Genomic DNA, 22,621 nt, shown 5'->3' with positions numbered 1-22,621 from the left:
ACGTGAATTTAAGGAGAGGTGTGACATTGATGCAACACAAACAACAAGGTAGGCTACGCGGGACAATGTTAAAGAAAGTTATCACTGAATTATGTTCATAGCATTCTTGGCTGAAACTTTGTGCTGGTATAGCTTTAATTAATTTCTCAATGTTTGAGGTACGATTCCACTGACGACGACGCCAAAATATCGGTTGTCCATTAATTATTATTATTTATTTGCGTCAGACAAAGCTGTCCATATCCAAAATAACGAGATAATACACAAACTGCAAAGGTCACAGAGAGCCACTTTGGATGTCGTCAGTTTAAGAGTTCACTAAATATCTACTATTACAAATTTACATAGGCTACAATGAGCGTTGGAAGAGTTGAAAGTATTCAGAACGATAAAAACAATCAGATGACATCAGGTCTGATATAAAGCGATTTGAGGAGTGTATGCAACGGTTGATAAACGAAAACATGTTTTTCCTCAATAAAGCATCAAACGTTGTTATATTATTCATTACTTGATATTCACGGACACTGACATAACGAGGCAAATTGTGCAATATTCTGAAAGAATCATTGTAAGCAACACGTAATCGTTTTATTCTAGAAGATCTAAACTTGTTCCACAACTGGGATGCGTAAAACGACATACAGTAAGAGCGAAATAAATTGTTTTTTAGGTGGGTGAGCATTTAGCAAAATAAAATTTTGCATTGTTTGCAGCACAGTCCTGAGAGCGTACTTGCCTTGAAATATCATTTTCATCTGAGAGAGAACTCTCAATAAATACACCCAGATATTTTACAGAGTCTGTGAACACAATTTCAGATTTACCTAGATATAGCAGAGGAGCACGTGAAAGATAATAGACATAGACTACCAATATTGAACCAATTCAATAGCACACTTGTAAGCAGTTAAGCGAAAATATAAAGTCACATCTCCGGTTGTTAGTATCCACCACGCAACTTCGTAATTTTACGGCACGACGTTGATCTACCGCTTTGTGATAGATCACGAACATAATTGGACATGAAACAATTAAAAAACTTGCAGATCATATTGTTGATGATATCATGGCCCATGGTGCACTTTGAAATATCTTTATAATTTTGCCAAAGATCAGTCAATGAAACTGTGACAAGTCCCAGAAAAAAATGTTTTTTTCTTCAATTGCTAAGAATTTTTGCTCCAGGAAAGGTTCAGAGCGAATTGAATTGAAGATACAGTAGCAATGTTGACACAAAGAAAACGATATATCATTAGGTGGAATAAATCCACCTCGATTAATTTCATTCGTATCATCAAGAACATCATCAAAGCTAGTTGTGTGACAAGACGGTAATTGACATTTTAGGTCAGCAAGCAGGTTTGTAACTTCACTGAAACGACTTATAGTGCCATTTGCAATATTAACATTGTTCTTTCTTTTTTTACTACTCAAATAGGACTCGTATGACAAATCAACAAAAATCCGCAACCCCATGCTTAAAGATGAAATTTCAGCAGTCATGTCAACAATACAAAGAAATAAAATGTCATCTTTCAACAAGGCAGTAATTTCAGATGGCATGGCTTGTTCTGTCTGTATTCGCTCATATATGTCTTCAATTGATCTCACCTGGTCTTTTTCTAAAAATAATTTGCTCATTTTCTCTACATTTTCAGTATCTTGTTTGTGTCTGGCACTGGCAAAAGTAGTTTTGGATCGTTTGGGTGGTGGCTCACTGGACATGTAAGTTGGGCAGTTGGGAAATAGTGTTGGCAATGCATCATTCCTTAATTTTCTGTAAAAGTGACAATACAAAAGCTATGCATCTCTTTTAAGATTAGAGTTTCATGATAAACACCACATACCGGTACTCTATGAGTCAAAACATTCAATGGAAGGTCTCAATTTCATAATCAATAAGCCTAGGGCTGCATATAATTGGTAGGCCCAACATGATTAACACTACTTTTAACAGCCTACTAGGCCTATATGGAGAAAATAAGATATGAGGTAGCACAGCAACATAAATCTTAAAAGACAATTAATTAGAATTTATTTATTGGTTCGAATTTATTTGTGTTTTGAATAATTATGTTTTGTTTTTTTTCCTCTCTCTCATCAACAAAACCAATAAACAGAACTGAACTAAGCTTTGGGTCTTGTGTACTTTAAGCCGTCCATGTTCAATACGGACATCTCAAAGTACAAAAAGACCGTTAGCTTTTTTCTGTAGGCTATACATACAATCTGAGGCTCACTTTCTTTTGAGATCCGAAGTTCCTTTCTTCTTAATTCGACTTGCATTAGAATCTTCCGATAAACTCACAAAGCAATCATCAGTAAAATGCAAAGAACACACCTTAGAACTTTTGCTTGAAACAAAATCTTTTCGAGAAAGTTTGCAAATCTATTTTTCTAGCAGTTCATCATTTTGAAAAGGAAAACTGTGCATTGACACACCTTTCGGTGTTTTATGCCTGGCTATCATAGCCACTTTTACAGCCATAAGCAGAGCAACGTCCCATAATTCGAAATTTTTACCAAGCTACACAACCTGCAACAATTCATCAGGTGTCTTTATTTGTAAATTGAATGACTAAATTAGTCTAACATGTAACTGCTGTGATAAGAGAGATGAATTGGAAACATCACTTTCTAACTGATTTCAACTCTGTATGCTTTAGTTTTACGGAAATTACAAAATACCATAGCTAACTGCTTACAGTAGCCTACTACTATTATGTAGCCTAGGCTATTTCCAAAACTTGACTTCTTGCATACCTTAGTGCTGTGCTGTTAGGCTATCAATGTTACTCAATGCAAGCCTTCTTGTATTCACTGTCAACAATCAAAAACGTGGTATTTCTTGATAATGTTTTATGCTTTGTAAAGTTGTACTTAGGCTACTTTGGCACTGAGCAGTAGCCAACCATAGGTTCCATTCTTACTGTAAGCTTTCCCATATCTACTGCTGTGCTAACATCACATTCAGGCACACCAAACATTAAAAAAAGGTAGCCTACCTTTCTGCAAAGCACACAATTTCCTTCAAAGTTTAAAACTGAACTATATATTTTTTCATAAGAAATCTTAAACGAACTGAATTCTCTGTCTTCGTTCTGTCTGGTTTTTGAAAAACTGATTTAAAAAAGCGCAATTCCTTTGGGTCCACTGTGGTATGGTCACGTGATGAATACGTCACCTGTGTCCAGTACAGGTAGTATAGAAGTACATGGTATAATCGTCCTGGATTGTTATTTTTTGTACAAATTCCTTTGAAGACTTCTTCTGAAATAAAGTTTTTATTTTTTAGTTCAGTAGCAATGTTTTTGACTTTTTTAGTGACTTGTGAAGAAAAATCTTTTTGAAGAGGTTTGTAGACTTGGGTATCATTAAGCTGCCTTTGTCCTTCCTTAATGTAATCATTTCTAGACAAAACACATGTTCCTCCTCCCTTGTCAGCTGGAACAATAATGATGTTTTTACCAGTTTGAGTTTGCAAGTCTAACAAAGCAGTTTCTTCTTCAGAATTTAAATTCCGGTTGAATTTATGAAATTGATCGGGTTTGGTAGCTTCGTGTTTTATTATATTTAAATAATGGTCAAGGTTAATGTTTCTACCAGAAGGTGGGGTCCACGTGCTTTTGGGTTTTAAATTAGGTGGTTGTTCAATGGAAGAAGAAGTTGTTTCAGTTTTTGTTTCATTATGGAACGAATCATTGAAAAATTCTTTGAGCCTGAAAGATCTTGTCATATTGTTAATATCAGTAGTAAATTGAAATTTATCAAGCTTTTTTGGAGTTACGCTAAAACCTAGTCCTTTACTAAGTAAGTCAATTTGATTTTCAGTCAGTGTTATATCTGAAAGAATGTGAACATGTTTTTTAATCGGGGTCTGTTGCTTTTTAAAATTTCTAATAAATCGACGATTTCCTTTTTTAACTGTGTTAGAAGGGGAAGAAGAAGATGTTGAAATATTCTCAAGTATGAAGGGTCTTGTACAATTTGCAGTAACAGATGGACGATTTTTACGATCAGATGGATTTAAACAATTCGTAGTAGACATAGGTGAAAATGATGGTTTTTTATTAGTTGTTGAGTCTGTCAAATTTTCTTGCAGCTTTTTGTTGAAATTTCTTTTACTACAATATCTGTTGGCTTCAAATCTCTTCATGTTTGTGTTTGATTTCATATTTGTTGATTGTTTGACTTCAAAATGATTGGCTTTACATTTCTGCAGCTTTGCGTTTGATTTCACATGTTTATACTGTTGATCAGCCACTAAATTTTCTAACTTGATAGAAGCTATTTTCCACGAGTCTTTGTATGTATCTTTGCATAAGGAAATTGCAGATCTAATTTGTTTTTCAAGAATATTCAGTTTCTCATCACATTCTTTAATGGAGAGGTAGATCAGTTTTATGGAGAGTTCTTGATGAGCTAAAGACCATTCTTTTTGAAAATTAAAACTTACATCGTGAAATAGATGAGGCTTGTGCTTGATAAGTAATCCTTTAGGTATGTGTTGATAATCCAAAAATAACTTAAGGTTTGAGCAGTGATGTTGCATTCTTTCTTGTTGAAGGAGAAGCTTTTTGAGGTGATTGAAACATGGAAGATAATAAAATTTCTTGTTGCTTAATTTAGGAAAATTATGATGAAAAGGATCCATGAGGATGCTAAGAAACGATACAAATAAAATTCCAAAACAAAGCTTCGTTCCTAAACTTTTCATCAAATTTTCCTATAATTCAACTGATGATCCACTGGGATGCACGGTGTGACAAAACATTTTAAATAAAGTAAACAATATCACACCAAATCAGAAGAATCGGTTTATTTAAATACAGAGCTTTCGCCACACAAGTGTGGCTTCATCAGTATAAACTGCAACAATAATAAAGAATGATATACTATTAAGATGGTTATAAAATTTAATGAAAGTGTTAAAAAAGTAGATAATATAGTAAAGAAATAGAAAAGATCAAATATTATACATAACTATAAGACTTTAGGTCAATACACTAGATAATAAGATGATAATTAACATGTAAAAATTCAAATCTATTAAAATTGTAATTGGAGAGAACTTTTAACTATAAAACTAGTTTCTACGTATTGTAGCTCCTATCATTTGTCTGACTTGTCTGACTTCTAACGATGACATAGCCTACACTATTTATTATCGTGATAGCAAGGGATGAAAACAAACTGAACTGCTAATTCAAAGAATGTTGAGATGCAAACAAACTGAACCGCTAATTTAAACAGAACTAAATTCTAAGAATGTTGAGATGCAATGACATTGGCATAGCAACGATAGGTTAAAAGTAAAAATGCATTTCAATAATGATGTCATAATGAAAATTTTATATAAGAAATGAATTAAAAATGAACAAGGGAGTAGTAAAGAAAAAAACGTATTGAAATGTTTAAATCAATTAGTGAAAGAAAAGAACATCTAAATCTAAAACGAGAGAATTAGGAAAATAGACAAAACAAGAAGGTCTAAAAAGTAGTTAGTAAAAAGATCGTCAGTAAAAGAGTGATAAGATTGTTTATTCTCTAATGTTTATCCCAGTAGGTTCTTGTGAGTGAAGTGTTTTAATCCAAAATTGTTCTTTAGTTTTTCTATATTCACACGTTTTGTTAAGTTTATCAATGGCAATGGCGTGAAAATCAACAGTGGTATGATTTTGTTTGTTGAAATGTGAAGCAACAGCTGTGTTTTTATTGTTTTTGATGTCTCGTAAGTGTTCACTAATTCTGATTTTAAATTTGCGTCCAGTTTCTCCAACGTATTGTTGGAAACATTTTTGGCAAGTAAATTAAAACTTGAAAAACTTTTGTAATTAAAGCAGTTCAGTTTGTTTTCATCCCTTGCTATCACGATAATAAATAGTGTAGGCTATGTCATCGTTAGAAGTCAGACAAGTCAGACAAATGATAGGAGCTACAATACGTAGAAACTAGTTTTATAGTTAAAAGTTCTCTCCAATTACAATTTTAATAGATTTGAATTTTTACATGTTAATTATCATCTTATTATCTAGTGTATTGACCTAAAGTCTTATAGTTATGTATAATATTTGATCTTTTCTATTTCTTTACTATATTATCTACTTTTTTAACACTTTCATTAAATTTTATAACCATCTTAATAGTATATCATTCTTTATTATTGTTGCAGTTTATACTGATGAAGCCACACTTGTGTGGCGAAAGCTCTGTATTTAAATAAACCGATTCTTCTGATTTGGTGTGATATTGTTTACTTTATTTAAAATGTTTTGTCACACCGTGCATCCCAGTGGATCATCAGTTGAATTATAGGAAAATTTGATGAAAAGTTTAGGAACGAAGCTTTGTTTTGGAATTTGAAATTTGAATTGTGATTTATTAATTGGGCAGAGTTAAAGTTAAGTAAAATTGTGTTCTGTAACTGTATTCGTAATTACAATAAAACTCGGTTAATCCGGATTCGATTTGACCGGCGATTCCATCCGGATTAGGCGAAGATCCGGATTAACCGATGACGGTTCTATCAAGCCTGACGTTACCTAGATGGAAGGGTATCGGTAAAAATCACCGAAATTGAACGCGCATTAGTGTGGTCATCAGCCAATTCCGAGACGCGCGATCACCACATTAGCGACTCAGTGATAGAGTTCATTTGAAATGCAGTAGGCTATGCATGTAAAATGAATGTATTTGTAACTTAGACTCTGCGTCTAACGCAAGAACACACTGGCAAAAGTTACATCTTCAGACATGCGTGTCGGAATAATCTGTAGTCATTCAAAACTTTTGAAAACAAATACCGGTACCGAAGACGAGTTTCTATGAAAAATTTACAAAAAATCACGGTCAAAGTTTTACATGTTGCATAAAATGGCAAAACTGTCGTGCAAATCCGGATAAAGCGATAGAGAAAGCGCAACTTTTGTCCGGAATAGGCGAAGATCCGGATTAAATAATCCGGATAATCCAAAGCTGTTTCTCAAGAAAAAGATTACAAATCATTTGTACTTCCAGTTTCATCCGGATTAGGCGAAGATCCGGATTAACCGAGTTCTACTGTAATTAATTCAGTAATTGTATTTGTAATTAATTCATTAAACTTATTCTGTCATTGTCATAAAATAGGTTGAAAAAAAATAAGTCGGGAGCCCTTTCTGGCGTCAGATAGCAATTTGGACAGTGACGATCGGTGAGGGAAAGCAAGGAAAGCAGTGCTTACCTTAGCAAAAACTATGCAAAATATAATGACTGAATTCTAGGTTTAACTTATTATTTTTATCACGTCTATTTTAACTTGAAAATTACTGTATTCGTGACTAGAATTACTCGTAACGCTTGTGAGTAGTCTAAGTCCTCACCAAACCGCATGTCTTGCCTATAAATGCCAATTGACGCCGCTTCTGTCAGAAACAACCACTGAAGCTCCAGGGAAATCAACTATCAAACTTGCTTTCCCAGGTTCAAAAAATGTCAAAAAACGCCTTCGTTTTATCCAATCCTCACTCGTTTTGCAAAACGTCACCAGCTGCTTAGCCAATCAGATGTGTTATGGTATGGTTAGTTGTGCTTTCCCAGTGACGTCAATGCGTACATTCGCTAGAGCGACTAGACTAACTCGTCAGAATGGTCTCTCGTCACGGTACACGCACAGCATCATAATGCCAAAAAGCTTGTTGCTGTTTTTTGATGTCTCCTCGCCATGTACTGTAGCCTACTGTACTAGCTTTCATAGTCATGCCTTTGCCCCTTTTATAGCGTTGATATAACGTTACTTCGCCAATGAACGTTCAGGTGCGGATGCAATATTTAGTTTGTTAAGCTTCTATACGCAGGAGGCAAACTTATCCAGCTTTTTGTACAAATTGCTTGCGGTTGTAATGTTTAGGCCTAAGTGTTAGTTTTTGTAGTGTAGGCCTAACTGAATATCTGAGAATGAACATTTATGACGAATTAAACATTTAGACAACTATTATTCCATGTCTAACACAGGATTTTGGTCCTGCAACGTTAAAATTAAGATTGTTCATGACTTCTAAACATTAAATGGATGTATGATCACGACATAGGCGAAGCACGATTTGACAGATTTTTATTTTTGATTTGTTTTGGAAATGCTCTCAGAGCGCACCAAATTGGAAGTGTTTTTCAAAAATTTCTGGGGGAGGCTCCCCAGACCCCCCGCTGGAAGTGTTGTCTTCGGCAACACGCCTTCGGGCTTCGCCCGACGGTTACGCCCTTCGTGCCTACTACCTTGCTGCAGCATATTTCCAAGTTGCTTTCCCAACGGTTTAAGCCACCGAACGTCACTGAATTAGGATTACCCTCATAGCCTAAATCCCGCAGACACAATAACGCAGGAAGAAATTGCAAGTCTATCAGAATTGTAGACCAACAGCATTTCGCTTTTACACCAACACAATAACACACTACCAGCAGTTCTTTCAATCACCATAGCTTATGATGCGCAGTTAGAGCCCATTAATAAGTGGCTTAGCCTATCATTGTATCACTTGGCCTGTTTTTCTTATAAAAGTAGCTCAAACAAAATATATCAGTCAGTTCCTTGTTAACGCCAATTTCATGTTTTTATGAAGATTCTATTCCCTGCTATACAAGTTAGTAGTCACAAGCAATTTGGTGCTTGTTAATGAAGAAGACAGCGTGATTGTTTTCCACGTCACGCTTCATTGCACATAACTGCGGGAAAAGTCTATGTACCATTTTTTGCTGAGCCGTTAAAGTTGCGTCACGGAGGAATGATTAGGCTACAATGCTACATGAACGTAGACTAAGAATAGTGTCCGGAACATTTCTGAACCGTGACCAATGTTCTTTAAAATTTGCATGTAACAGAAAAGAAAGTATCTTTGCAAACATATGATTTGGTGAAAGATTAACCAGCACAAGTGGTTATAATTGGCTAAATAAACTGCATCGATCCTGAAAAATTACTTACAAGTTTATCTTGCTTTAGAACAGGGGTTCCCAAACTGGGGTACATGTACCCCCAGGGGTACATTTCGACTTTTCAAGGGGTACATTAGATTAAGTATAAGGATATTCTTTCCATAACTTCTAATCTGCCTTAAAATATTTTTTACACCTGATGATGTTAATAATTTGAAGACCTGACATTAAGAACTCCTTAGTAGCCTAAATCACATTTTCACCCCAGTAGAAGCTTGAACTACAACTACAGTATCTACCAAGTTCACATGACTTATTTTGTCCAATCATGACTTATTTTGTCCAACTTTTCCATGTTTAGTACTGTAACAGAATTTTTGTGTCAAAATCCCCAATTTGTGATCACAAGGTTCTCGGAATTGGTCACTGAACATCTTATGAAGTTGGAAAAGGAAATTGACGGCTATTTTCCAAGTCTTGGTGAAGTCGAAGTTGCATATCTTAGGAATCCTTTCACCGCGACCGCTCAGACACTGCAGGTTGGGACAGGGATGCAAGAGGAACTGATTGTACTCCAACATGATGGCTTTGCACGCGATGTGTACTCTGAGAGAAATTTAAGTGATTTTTGGTTTACGATGTGCAAGTCGTGCAAAAAGATTGCGGAACCTGCTATTCATGCATTGTTGTTGTTTCCATCAACATGGTTGTGTGAGTCAACATTTTCAGTGCTGCTTGGAATCAAATCAAAAAACAGATCACAGCTCAAAACACCTGAACATGATCTTCGTTGTGTTGTTGCCAATGTTTCACCTCGTATTAATGAGCTTGTTGCTAAAAAGCAGGCTCATCCATCACATTAGCTAAGATTGCTGAGCTTATTCAGCCGATATACTGTTTGTTTGATTGATTGTAGTGTTTGTGTAACCTTGGATTACATTTTTATGAATAACTTTGTGTGCTTTGATTGGTACAAAATATCATGTATGCAGTCTTCTAATGCAGCTCTACTGTTAATTTGTTGCAATATTTAAACTTTCTAAAGCCAAAAATATGAGACAATTTTGGGGGTATCCATGAGCGAATCTATAAATTGACCAAAGGGTACCGATGAACAGAAAGTTTGGGAACCCCTGCTTTAGAAGAAAACATGCTACTATTTGATTGGCTGCTTTGTTGAATTCGACTTAGGCTACCATAAATGTATTTCTAATCTGCCGGTCGCTGCAGTAACCGTCTTTCTCAAAACTTTCTGATAGGAAGTGAATTAAACGAGCGATTCGATCGACGCAGACTGGTAAGATGCTTGGGTCTTTTAGAGTATGGGAGGTAATAATTTTGATGACGTGGGTTCGATTCCCACCGCTGCTATTACTTTTTTTCTTTGTTTACTAAACAAAGTTTAAAGCGAAAATCAATTCTCAGTCTGAGTGCTGGAAAAGTCACAAGGACTGCAGTCAGCTGGTTTATATAGAAAATTGTGGTATCTTTAAGTAGTCTACCGGTCGAAACACTCCATCTGCTGCAGCGACCTGCAGAATACAATTTACAAATACGCGTACCGTAACCATAAAAGTCGCTGATTTGGGTTGCTCCAGTTTGTAACTGAAAAATTTCATACATGACCAGTCACTGAAAGCGGGAGCTATCGGTGAAACATAAATTGGATCAAAATAAAGAACAGTTAAAGCAGCGTTTCTTAACCGGGGGTGCTAGCACCCCTTGGGGGTGCTAAATGCATGCAGTATAATATCAAAAAATGCCCTTTTACTTTTCTGCATTTTTTCGTCTTTCTGCCAGTATCAGCAGATTCGCAAATGGAGTGACGAATATGTCAAGTATGGCTTTACTGTATTCCTGGACAATCGTGGAGGACCAGACCGGGCACAGTGTATGACCTGCCATTTCGTCGCCTGCTAGACTCCGGTAACACCATTTGAAGCATCCAACTGCAGAACGTTAACATACTCTCGAGACCCTTTTTACATTGCTTTCCTTTCAATAATGCAGGCCAAAGTTTAATGGCGGCACCGAAATTTTGACATGCTTTTTGCTCGCTGGCGGTATATTTTATAGTGAAGTTTTTTGTTGTCTAACAAACTGTGCTGTCGTTTCAAGAGAGTTGATTCACTTACATATGGTTATAATTGAATTTCTGTTGGAAAATGAAAGTCAAATACCAAATCCTGAATCAAAACAGCAGTACAGTTTGTTAGATAACAATAAGAGACTTCATTACTAAGTATATCGCCATCGATGTGAAAGCATGTCAAGATTTCGGCCTCTACTAAACTTTTGGCCGGCACTGTAGTAGTTGTATGTTAATGATAGTTAGGGGGTGCTAGACTGTTCAAGCTTGTTTACAGGGGTGCTAGAGTCAGAAAAGGTTAAGAAACGCTGAGTTAAAGTAAAAAAACTCTTAAACTATAAACCGACAATAAAAAGCTCATCGTGCATTCTTTGACTCTTTGTTCAATGCAGAGAGCGCTCTCGCAAGTTTGTTGGCAAACTTTATCAATTTGTCATGTCAGGACTTGCAGCATCGTTCATTAACAAAGTTTTTATTTTCTGATGACGTGCTGTTGTGCAATGAGACGCCATTGAACATTTCCTTTTCTTCCTCTTGTTTCACCTTGTTCAGCTGCAAATGAATAGATCGTTGGATTAAAAAAAAGATGTTTTTAAAGCTTGGTTGACAAAACGACCAAAGAAACCTGCACGTTTGCTTCTTTAATTGGAGTAGTTGTTGGTAAGCTTAGAGTTAGATATAATTTGCAACGATTAAGTTTGTAGTTTACATTGAATTATTGTTGAATTTGATTCAAATGTTTCTGCAAGATTGTTCCAAAGCAAAAACTGTTCTGTATCCTCAACAAATGTTAACACTGACAGATAGGCTACTGCTACAGCCACAAAAATGTTGAAACCAACAAGTTTGTAAGTTATGAGTTAAGTCCAAACAAGAACACGTTGTTTTGTTATAAATCTATCCATCTATTCAATGAACCTACAAATTTGTTTGCTTACAATGAATAAGTTTGACCAGTCGTAGGTAAGTTATGTCTTTACATTTTAAGGTACCGGTAGGTGGAAGTGTTAAAGTGTTTCTTTACCTTTTCAACAATTTGACCCAATAACGTTATAAATGAAGATTCTACATTGATGCTGTCTTTGGCGCTTGTTTCGCTAAATAACATGTTGTTTTCTTTTGCCAACTGAAAAATATTTAAACAATGTTAGAAACAAATTTTGTAAAATTTTACCTAAAAACTTCATCAGTTTTTTTTTAAATTTTTGACAGTAAAATTATATCAAAGCGAAAACAATAAATACCAACACATCAGAATTTTCGTTTTTGTTTATTTTATTTTTTTGGTAAGTTGCAAAGTGATCATAACGGTATATTGAGTCAAGCAGCAACACTCAACCAAGCTGATGAGGAACGATTAGCTTCGGCCTACCTACACAGTTTTACATTAGGCTATCTAGGCTACAGTAGTTCACTTTACATTTTCTGCTGGAAAACACAATAAACAAACATAATTGGCACAATAAGGAATTAAGAATGGCAGCGAAAGACCAAAAGGTCATTATCATTAAAGTCAGCTGCCGTCTAAAAAAACACCAAAAAATGATTACGCTAATGTTACATAGCCTACATAAAAATGATAAAATATTATAGTAATTTAATAAAAATTCATATAACATAGGTCTATAATGTTTGGTGCTATGGTTTTGTTGTAAGTTAATGTTTGGTGCTCACAATTAACTACAAAATACAAAACTATAAACAAATGCACAAAACCATAGGCTACATAGTAAGTCCACAGCGATAAATTGCTCAATAGGCTAACTTTCAACCAACTGGTTTTCTGTAATAAATTTTTATTATGTTTTTTAAACGTGTAGAATGAGGTTTTTTCATATGTAGCGGAATTGGGTAGGCTACCATATTTTAACTTTACTGTAGGCTACTGAATGTGATGGTTTATTGAAGTTTTGTAAAGATAACTTCAAACAGCTAAAAATCCTTAAAATAGCCTATATGATATTTACAAACTAGAAATTGCTAAATTTGTAAATATTTATAATCATTGGCAAACTAAAAGTTCAATCAATAATGACGCTGCATTGCCGAGTGGTGAGAGCTCTAGAACGACGTTCGAAATGGCGCTGGTTCGACAACGCTCAAGAGCATGCAACTGTGTCCTTGGCAAGACGCTTAAATGCATGCCACGGAGGTCACGAAGATTTGCTCCCTTGCCTTCCCTTCAACTCAATCTAAGTCTTCAATCACCGGACGTAAGCCTGGACATGACAATTATTATTATTACAATTATTATCTGTCACTAGCAACTTGTTCCCATGAATCTAGATCAATGTTTGCATAGTTGAGGGTGACTTTCAGCTGGTCTTTGCATCTTATTTTTTTTTTGTTTTTTCTTTGAACAAAAATAAAATACTTTTTAGCAACGTTCTTCATTAATTAAATTATTTTAGTATGACAAGGATATTACAGGCTAAAAAGCTTATTACTAGTGAAAGTTTAGTTTATCTTACAAGACTTTGATTAAAATATTAATGTAAACGAGTTTTTAACAAACTAAATTTATAGGTGGGGAATTTAGATTTGAGAATTGACTAAAAGGGTCCACCGGATAAAAAAGGTTGGGAACCACTGGATAGTCTAACTATTAAAGTTTTTTTTTCGACATATTATAAGCAGGGATATCTAGAACAACGTGTAGAATGAGGTTTTTTCATATGTAGCGGGATTGGGTAGGCTATCATATTTTAACTTTACTGTAGGCTACTGAATGTGATGGTATTGAATACTGAATGTGATTGATATCTAGAACAGGGATATCTAGAACAACGGGATTGCTGACTCTGTTTTGAAGTGGACAATAGGAGGGTTACTGCATCATTACTGCATCACTAAAATGTGGATTTCTTAACATACAACCCATTTCGTGTTTTTAAAATGATGCTTGAAGATGAAATAATTTAAAAAAAGGAAAAAAAAATTTGAAAAGCGGCCGTTTTTCCCCAAACCGCCAAGTGGTGAAACATACACAAATTTTAAACACAAATATTTTTAATACCACTTACTGGATTTGAATGAAATTTTTAACAGAATGTTTATAAGTATCAAGACTGAAGCTCTATGGAAGAAAATGAAGATATTTTGAGAAAATAAAAAGTTATTCGAATTGTTGCATTTTTTCAAAAATTTTTGATCCTCGGACATGAAACAAATGGGTGCCGACAGCATCATGGACAAAATTTCCAAAATTCTTTGACCAGAGGCATTGCATGTTTACTCTGTCTGATAGTGTTAAAAATTTGAAAGCGATTGGCGAATAAATGAAAGAGATATTTGGGATTAAAATTTGGTACTTGGTTAAAAATCACATTTTACGAAAAACAACAATAAACATTTTCAACATCTTGAAGCCTCCTTTATCATAAGTAGACCCTTTTTTTGCCTCTGCTTGGGTTTGTAATTTTTTCTTAAGTGCTTTTAATGTTTTTATCCTGGCCTTGGGTGTATCAAAGCTTCCTTTTCTTGATTTGTCAAGTCAAAACTTGTCGAGTATTTGGCAGATTTCTGAATATGCAGAGATTTTGCTACTGTCTTGTTTTTCAAATTTTTTTTGCTGAAGTAGAAGGTTGGCAAAAAGGGCTTTGATCTTCTGTTGTTGGATGGCTTTCCGGTGTTACAGGAAAGGTTACACTTGTGTTACAGTAACAGTTCATCAAGTCTACCACCATTGTTAGACTTACAACCAACCTTATCCAACTTTCTTTGTTTAGCAATACCACGAAATTGAATTTTCTTACTTCTTGTTATGTTTTTTTTTATTTTCTATTTTTGATGACTAAAACTTGCCCAAAAGTGATGCAAGAATCAATTAAATATGAAAACTAAAGCTGTGTTCAATACTCAATAGTCTTGAATGACTAATAGCAAAAGTTTGCTTTAAAATGATGATCTTAAGTTATAGACAAGGCCAGCCATTAGTTGTTGCTATGGGCGTTGCTAGGCAACATGCCTAGGAGTGCCCACTTTCAAGACCTTATTTTAGCTTCACAGCAGGGATATCTAGAAAAGGCGACTTCTCAACAGCGTAATTGACACGCGCTTTCGCCTTTTTCATTTTCGGGCGTTATCAGCGCTGACCCTTCTAGTGTCCATCGCTTTATCGAAATTTGCAAAGTCGGCAATCCCGTTGTTCTAGATATCCCTGCATATAAGTTAGTTGGATCGTCTTGGGATAGACTAGTTGTGAAGCAACACCATTTCTTTCAATGAGGGATTAAAAATAAATTTTATTTTCCTACCTTTTCACCTTCTTTCTTCTGTACTTCTCTTTGATGGGTTAAATCACATTTATTTCCGATCAGCATTTTTTCAACCCCTGCGTCTGCCCACTGCAACAAATCCAAAACATAACGATTAGAAGAAGTCACAATTTAGTCAACAATTAGTAGGCTAATGTTTTTGTAGGCCTAATTACAGAAGAGCTTGCATGAATAGCCTAGTGAAAATAAAGGTAGAAATAAAAAAGAGAAGATCTATTGCATATTATAGCAATTGAGCTGCAGTAGTCTACGTTGTAAACATGTGACTTACATTGTAGCCTACTTGGCCCATATCGTAAACTTACTCGATTGAAGTTAGTAATCCAGTTGGTTACGTGTTCGTATGACTTCCGGCTAGTGATATCATACACAATGATGACGCCTTTAGCCCCCCTATAGTACGCTGTCGTAATGGATCTGAACTTTTCCTGTCCCGCAGTATCCCTGATGGTAAAAAAGAAAATAAAGTGTCAGTCAAAATGTTTTCAAAACTATAAACATGATGTTTTACCCAGACAGCCAAATTAGTCATTTTTACATTAATTCAACGTCTCCAGACGTTGAATCAATGTAAAAGTGACTGATTTTGCTGTCTGGGTATATACTGTATCATTCAAACACTTTGTACATAAAATTTGAAATAGGTTGCATTGGTAGCATGAATTTCTTTTGGTTAAGTTGCTTACCATATTTGTACTTTAACAAGTTTGTCTTTAATTTGTTGGAATCGGATCTTGAAATCTATTCCTGCAGAAAAATAAATGACTATCATCAACGACAAAAAAATCGATTCAATTGATTCGGGTCACAAGCGCCTTAAACTTTTTGCATTTTGCTGGGTGGTTGGTTTTGAATCTTTATCCTTGAACTGACAAAGCCTTGAAAATGTTATTCCTGGTAGTTTCGCATGCTTGTGTAGAGGCTTGGAACCACTGATCCAGAGCCGGTTACCGAGATTGGCAAAGTGAGGTTTTCGATTGTTGAAATGTTTTTGCCGGGGAATTATTCTATCCACTCCGCTGAATGGAGAGCAGTCCTGAAATGCATTGCTCAAGCGCATACAACGAGAACCGAACCAGAGTGTTGATCTTGAATAAAGCGCTTGAGCACTGAGCCAACCGAGACCTATCAGCCTGCCCACCCCTCAAACTATATGTTAACATAGCCGTGGAGTCGCCTCTTCGATTTATAACTGGCCGACCACGCCAAAATCCTTTCAACTTTACAGCCCTGTATGTTTGTTCAGCCTACGTTGTGATGCAGCTTACACCTAGGGACTACAACAGCTAGGGACCATTAATCTAAAGCTAGCAATGTATCAACTATCTCGCAAGCATCGCATAGCGCATGTGTCATGTTTGAAAATAAATTAAAAGCTAAATATCGAATAATTTACAATATAGCCTACCTGCACGACGCTTGCAAGAAACTCACCAATTGTGGCAACAAAATTGGTTGAAAATTCGTCTTCAGTGAATCTTCTCATTACGCAGGTCTTTCCGACACCCGAATCTCCAATGATGACTAACTTAGTGACAAAATCGGCTCTTGATTTGATCGGTGTTGTCATGGCAAACACAAATGTCAGTCTATGTTGAAGATAAGAATCACACGTCGTTGTTAAATCTACGTGTCACAAAGCAATAGTTGAATTTATGCTTTATACCGTAGTTGAAGTCTCAAGGTATGAATTAAAGTGACGAATTGGCTGCCAATAAGCTGCACGACTTCCAGGCCTTTGTGGAGGAAAAAGGGCGATTCCATACGTTTTTTCCATAGAAATAATTTTGAGCACGCCAAAGCCTAGCCTACACTTTACTGTACATCATTGTCCTCAAAATACATTTAATAAGCTTCTGCAGATATATCAGTATGGTATTTTACCAGGGCCAGTGGCGCCGGCAGAGGGAGGGCAGGCGGGGCAGCTGCCCCCCAATGTTTTGGGCATCATTTTTTTTATTTTTTTTTTATATTATTACACATTGTTATTGTTTTTTTAATATTTGGATCCCAACCTGAAGTCAACTCAAGTTGCAAAGGGTGGGGGGAGAGAGGGGGGTAAAAACTTTCTTTTTTATTTTAAACTTGCTCTTCTTGCTGCTGTTATTATTACGATTTTGTGGTTCTATTCACGTACTTCGCCTGCTGCCTGTCACGTAACAATTGTTACCGACTGTTCAGCAGATTGGCTCTTGCTTGGTTTTTGAGGGGTGGCGGTGCATACAGCAGTGGGTCATTCAATATTTCAAGGATATAATGTAGATTTATCTCAACGAAGTCTACTAAAGTAATACAGTAAGTAACCAGTGGTTTGATGACTATCTCTGGCTGGAGTATTCATAAGCTAAGGATGCCACATTTTGCTTTCCCGGTCGAGTTTTCAACAGCTTGGTATATGTTATAGTCCTGTTAATATTAGTTAAAGTTTATTCTACTGCAATTAGCCTATGCTCCACCGGTGTTACACGATTTTTTATTCTTAATGTTTCTTTATCCTATCCACGAAGATTTCATGCGCAATATAATAACGATAAAGTTTAAAACACAAAATGAGAGAAAAATTATATTATATACGGTACGTATTAAGATGCAAAAAAATGCAGTATGACGAAATAATGCAACTAAAGTCAATATGTTCCTACGTTTATTAGACGTTAAAATACGTTTCACTTGTAGTAAAATTCTTTTCTCATTCTTTTATATCTGAGGATATTGCGTTGCTTATTGCCTTTAAATTGGAACACTTGCGTCCCACAAGCAAGATTGTGCATTTTTAACGTTGTAGAGCGTTGAATCGATATAAAATCAGCAGATTTAGCTTTATGGGGTTGGCGTTATAATTGATTATTTTTACTTTCAGTGAAGATTGTTTTTACGTCTAATAAACGTAGAAACATGTTGACTTTAACTGTATTGTTCCGTCATACTGCATTTTTGGCATCTTAATAAGAAATATAAAAATTGTTCTCTAATGTTGTGTTTTAAATTTATCATTTGATATTGTGCATTTTTCTGATGAAATCTTCGTGAATAGGAAGAAAAAATATTAAGAATAAAAAATCATTTAACACCGGCTGAGTATTTATTGCAATTGAACTACGCCCGGTGGCCGTCACAGTATACTTATTGCATTAACTTTTATTAGCCTCAATTCTCACAATGTCATAGGCTACGCAATACGCATGTAACCGCCCCTGCGTTTGATATATCTACTATGTTTTGACATCTGTATTTTTCAGGCATGGAAAAACGTTTTCACAGCGTTTCAGTACAGTGTTTGATAATTTCTCTGTCAACTAACAGACTAATCAAAATCATGAGGCATATTTAACTAACAGACTGTTGGATAATCAGAAAGTGCATTTGTAAAAAATGGTTTTTCAATCTGGAAAAAAGATACGCAGAATTTCGCTAGCTATGGCAGTTGCAAGTCCCATACGAAATCAAACTGTGATTTATTTTGAATTTTATTTTTTTCAACAGATCAGACATATCAAAAATGTGGGACTTTTGGTAGGCTATATTGCAGTAGACAATAGCAGTAGAAAACAAGAGAAATTAATAGAGATGTACCGATACCAATATTTTGGCCGATACCGATCCCGATACCGATATCACTTTTTTAGGCCGATACCGATACTGATACCGATATTTTGGCCGATACTTTAGTGTTACAAAAAGAAGCAATTTTGGTATTTGTAAGGAAATATATCAAATGCTAAGTTTTACCTTATTTGCATAAAACTATTAAAAAAAAATTTGGATTGGCATAATTTATTAAAGATTCAAGAATCCAATCTCAACCACATTGTTGTGTCATAATAGTAGGTTTTAGTAATGAAAGGCCACCGTAATTGAGGATTGGGGTATAAGGGAAGAAACATTACATCATAATTGGGGTTTCTGAAAAATTAATAAAATGTTTGCGCAAACTCTTCAAATAAGGCTATCATAATTGATAATAAGATGTAAAATGTAAACCAAGTGATTTGTGTAGTCGTACAAAAACTACTCGACAAGTAATGTGCAACCTAAGGGCGTTTGGTTGAAAAGCTTTTGCCAGGCCAAGACTACCCAGGTAGCAAAAATGCACAATTCTGCATCGCTCCCACCCCGCCAAACGCTCAAAAAACCTTTACAACTCGGCTGCCCCCAGCAAGCCAGCTCCACCAGTCGGCAATTCAACTTGCACCCTTAGCTGCAACAAAATCACCAAGCCCAAACAATGTCACAGCAGAATAAGTAGGCCCAAAAAGAAAGCAATGGGGCCACAAATCCTCAAAAAAACAATCAAAATGGTCCCGTTGCGCCCAAGATGACAACCTCATTGCGAAGAAAGGAGCGTCCCCCCCGGCCACCAGCACAGCGAGCTGCCGCGACCCGTCAACCACAACGGTGCAGCTTCCACACTAGCCATTTCAATTCTTGTCGATGTCAATTCTTGCTACAAAACGGCTGCCGAGAAACATATAGTTGATTGGATGGTCTAAATGGCTAGTGTGGAAGCCACACCGTTATGGCCAGCGAATCGCAACAGCCCGCCGCACCAGTAAGCGCCCAGCCCCGTGCCGACAGCAGGGAAGGACACTTCCCCTCACAATGAGGCCGCCATCCCAAGCGCAACAAGACCACTTATTGATTAGTTCAGTGAGGATTCGCAGTCCCACCGCCCCCACTCCGAGCCCATCCAATCCGCCACGACATTGTTCAAGCCTGGTGAGTCCACCTCAACGAAAGGCGGAAACCAAATCACAAACTGACAGAACCAGCCCACCAAAATAACCAAGCCACACGGGTCCCTCAAACGTCCAGCAATGCAAAAACGATGCAAAACTACACATTCCCGCCACCTGGGTACTGGGTAGTCTTGGCCTGGTTTTATCCTCTGCTGAGAGTAAAAAAGAAACACAAATGATAAACATTGGAGAAATTGAGTCTCCTTCACAACTTAAGAATCGAACAACGCAAAACTGCTGAAACAAAACGTTTTGTTTGAGTGAAAGAATCACTGTAAGCAAACAATGCCAAAAGGTGCGCCCATGAAGTCATGGGAGTGTGAGGTATCAAAAATTTGATCAGGTTGTTATTTTTCTACTTCAATGTGACGACATTGACGTTAGTTACTACTTTAAAAAATCTATATCTTTGCTTCTGCAGAAAATCCGCAGAAAACGCCTTTGTTTACACGTTTGGTATCGGCCACCGTATCGGCCAAATTTTGCCGATACCGATGCCGATACCGATACTCAAAAAATGGCCGATATCACCGATACCGATGCCGATACCGATATATCGGTACATCTCTAGAAATTAAATAATATATCACTGTCTTGCACCAGTGGCGTAGCCAACGGGGGGGGGGGGGGGGGGAGGGTTAATATATGTTAATACTGCAAATACATTGTTTGCAAGAAAAGCTTTAGCCTATGATGTAATATCACATCAAACTGTGCAAGGATGCAAGCCATCTGTAACTGCTGAGATCGCTTGTTCGATCTAGAATCTAGATTAACGTCTAAACAGCTATTCGTTATACAAAACTTGAATATATCAGAAATGAAGTCTCAGGCTAACTTCATTCTCTCAAAGCTTTTTGTTCGACACTCATCAAGATGTATGACGTCTATGACGTTACATTTTCTAAACTTTGGGTTGACTTTAAAGCATAAAAGTTAGTGACTTACCGGAAAAAGATCGCTTTTTGGATCAACCAAGGAGAAAATTAATAAATAATAAAACTGTAATAATTTCGCAAAAAAAGCAATCCACCTATGTCTCTAAAACAAAGTTTGCTTAATTTTAAACGAAACTGCATTCAAAGAGCGAATTTTGCCAATACCAAACATTCAAATATCTCAGCCTGGAATTAGCAACAAAAAAACATAGAGACTTAGCTTTAGTTCCGAAAAATGCCGAAGAAAACATGATCTTATCCTTTTGCTATGCCACCGGACAGCACCATTTTACAGGAATATTCATACCCACAATTTTGTTGGAAATGCTCTCAGAATGCACTAAACTGAAATTAATTTTTCAAAATTTTCTGGGAGAGGTCCCCCAGACCCCCCGCCGCTAAGTGTCGCCTTCGGCGAACACGCCATCGGGCTTCGCCCGCCGGCCGTCAACACCCCCCTTTCACAATTCCTGACTACGCTACTCTCTTGCACTGTCAATATTTTGCCCCCCCATTGTTGAAGGTCTGGCGGCGCCACTGACCAGGGCCGTTAAAGGAATAGGCCTAATTTGGGCCTTGTACAAATTGAGATTCTTAGGTCCCAAACCATGACACTTAAAAACGCACTATATCCAAATAATACGGGATTTTTGTTTAAGTTTCCTGACCCCTTGTAGAGATTACGGTCCTTTAAAATCTTCCTTGGTCCAAAAGCACTGGTTTGATTTGGTTTTGAATCTTTATCCTCGGACTGACAAAGTATTGAAAGGTTATTCCTGGTAGTTTTCGATACTTGTAGAGGCTCTTGACGCAGGGACGGTTATCGAGATGGGCAGAGTGAAGTTTTTTCGGTCGTTGAAGTGTTGTTGCCGGGGAATTATTCCATTTACTAGGTGCCACTAAATGGAGTACAGTCCTTAAACTGGGTTGCTCAAGAGCACACTCCCAGAGCCGAACCAGCGCCGCGTAATCTTAAAAAGCGTAACCACTCAGCTAACGGGCGGATGGTTTTTTTCCATAATGCTTCCTTTCAGATAACGTTCAAAAACACTCACAACCGTTCGGAGTATATTTATTTTGTTTCGGCAGATGTGTTGCATCTAGGAATAAGTAATTTTTTCGGTTGAAATAAAACGGCTTTCTTTTTAAAGGTTTTGACTTGACACCACATCAAGACTAGAACTTTTGTACGGAAAAGGCATTTTTCGACGTGTTTTGTGATAACCTTTGTAAATCTGTATAACGGGTAAATAGTTTCGTTTCGAATTCAGTAGGACTACAAGTAGAATTTACTCAGGAACAAAAAAAATTGTGTTCAAACGAAACGAAGTATTTTGGCTTGAACAGTCTTAGTAACATTCATTCTTGCAGCAAATATAGTTTTAGTCGTTTTTTTGTAATCAGGGTTGCAGTTAATCAATCTGAGTGAAATTAAGATTCTAAGTTTGAAAAAAGATTGGAAATAAAGTCTGAAAAGATCTTCAAGCTAATTTCCTTACTTTTTCTGATTTTCGTTTTTACTCGGTCCTGCTTAAATTATTTCTTGCAATATTGGAATGAGCTGCCGCTGCCTACTTAGCTAATAGGTAAGTCTCTTGTCTATGTCGCTGCACACGCCTTAACCTGCATCGAAGAACACAAATTAGCAACAAACTTTAATTCTTGCCA

The 22,621-nt window shown here is 36.4% G+C and overlaps 1 protein-coding gene across 2 annotated transcripts; it reads right to left on the bottom strand.

Moving 5' to 3' along the window:
• Positions 1-8,084: 8,084 nt before the first annotated feature.
• Positions 8,085-21,023, bottom strand: LOC145770239 (ras-related protein Rab-13-like). 2 transcript variants are annotated; one of them, XM_082581836.1, is made up of 7 exons: positions 20,964-21,023; positions 16,714-16,905; positions 15,966-16,026; positions 15,585-15,723; positions 15,259-15,348; positions 12,027-12,128; positions 8,085-11,554 (listed from the first exon to the last, which is right to left on the bottom strand). In XM_082581836.1, the coding sequence occupies exons 2-7, from the start codon at positions 16,847-16,849 to the stop codon at positions 11,441-11,443; spliced, it is 642 nt and encodes a 213-aa protein (XP_082437962.1). In that variant the 5' UTR covers positions 16,850-16,905; positions 20,964-21,023; the 3' UTR covers positions 8,085-11,440. The 2 variants fall into 2 exon arrangements, with proteins under 2 accessions (XP_082437962.1, XP_082437961.1); XM_082581835.1 differs by lacking the exon at positions 20,964-21,023 and having other exon boundaries at positions 16,714-17,777.
• Positions 21,024-22,621: the final 1,598 nt, after the last annotated feature.

The sequence above is a fragment of the Aplidium turbinatum genome, chromosome 5 (genome assembly GCF_918807975.1).
Source record: "Aplidium turbinatum chromosome 5, kaAplTurb1.1, whole genome shotgun sequence".
Classification (NCBI taxonomy): domain Eukaryota; kingdom Metazoa; phylum Chordata; class Ascidiacea; order Aplousobranchia; family Polyclinidae; genus Aplidium; species Aplidium turbinatum.
This window is presented reverse-complemented; position numbering and strand designations above follow the sequence as displayed.

Bases quoted from the DNA above. Each gene is read 5' to 3' on its own strand.
- LOC145770239 (XM_082581836.1), bottom strand. From the start codon at position 16,849: ATGACAACACCGATCAAATCAAGAGCCGATTTTGTCACTAAGTTAGTC. The intron at 15,349-15,584 runs GTAAGTTTACGA...GATTTGTTGCAG, and splicing joins GGATTACTAACTTCAATCGA to TGGGCAGACGCAGGGGTTGA. The intron at 12,129-15,258 runs GTAGGAAAATAA...AATATTTTTCAG, and splicing joins AGAAGAAAGAAGGTGAAAAG to TTGGCAAAAGAAAACAACAT.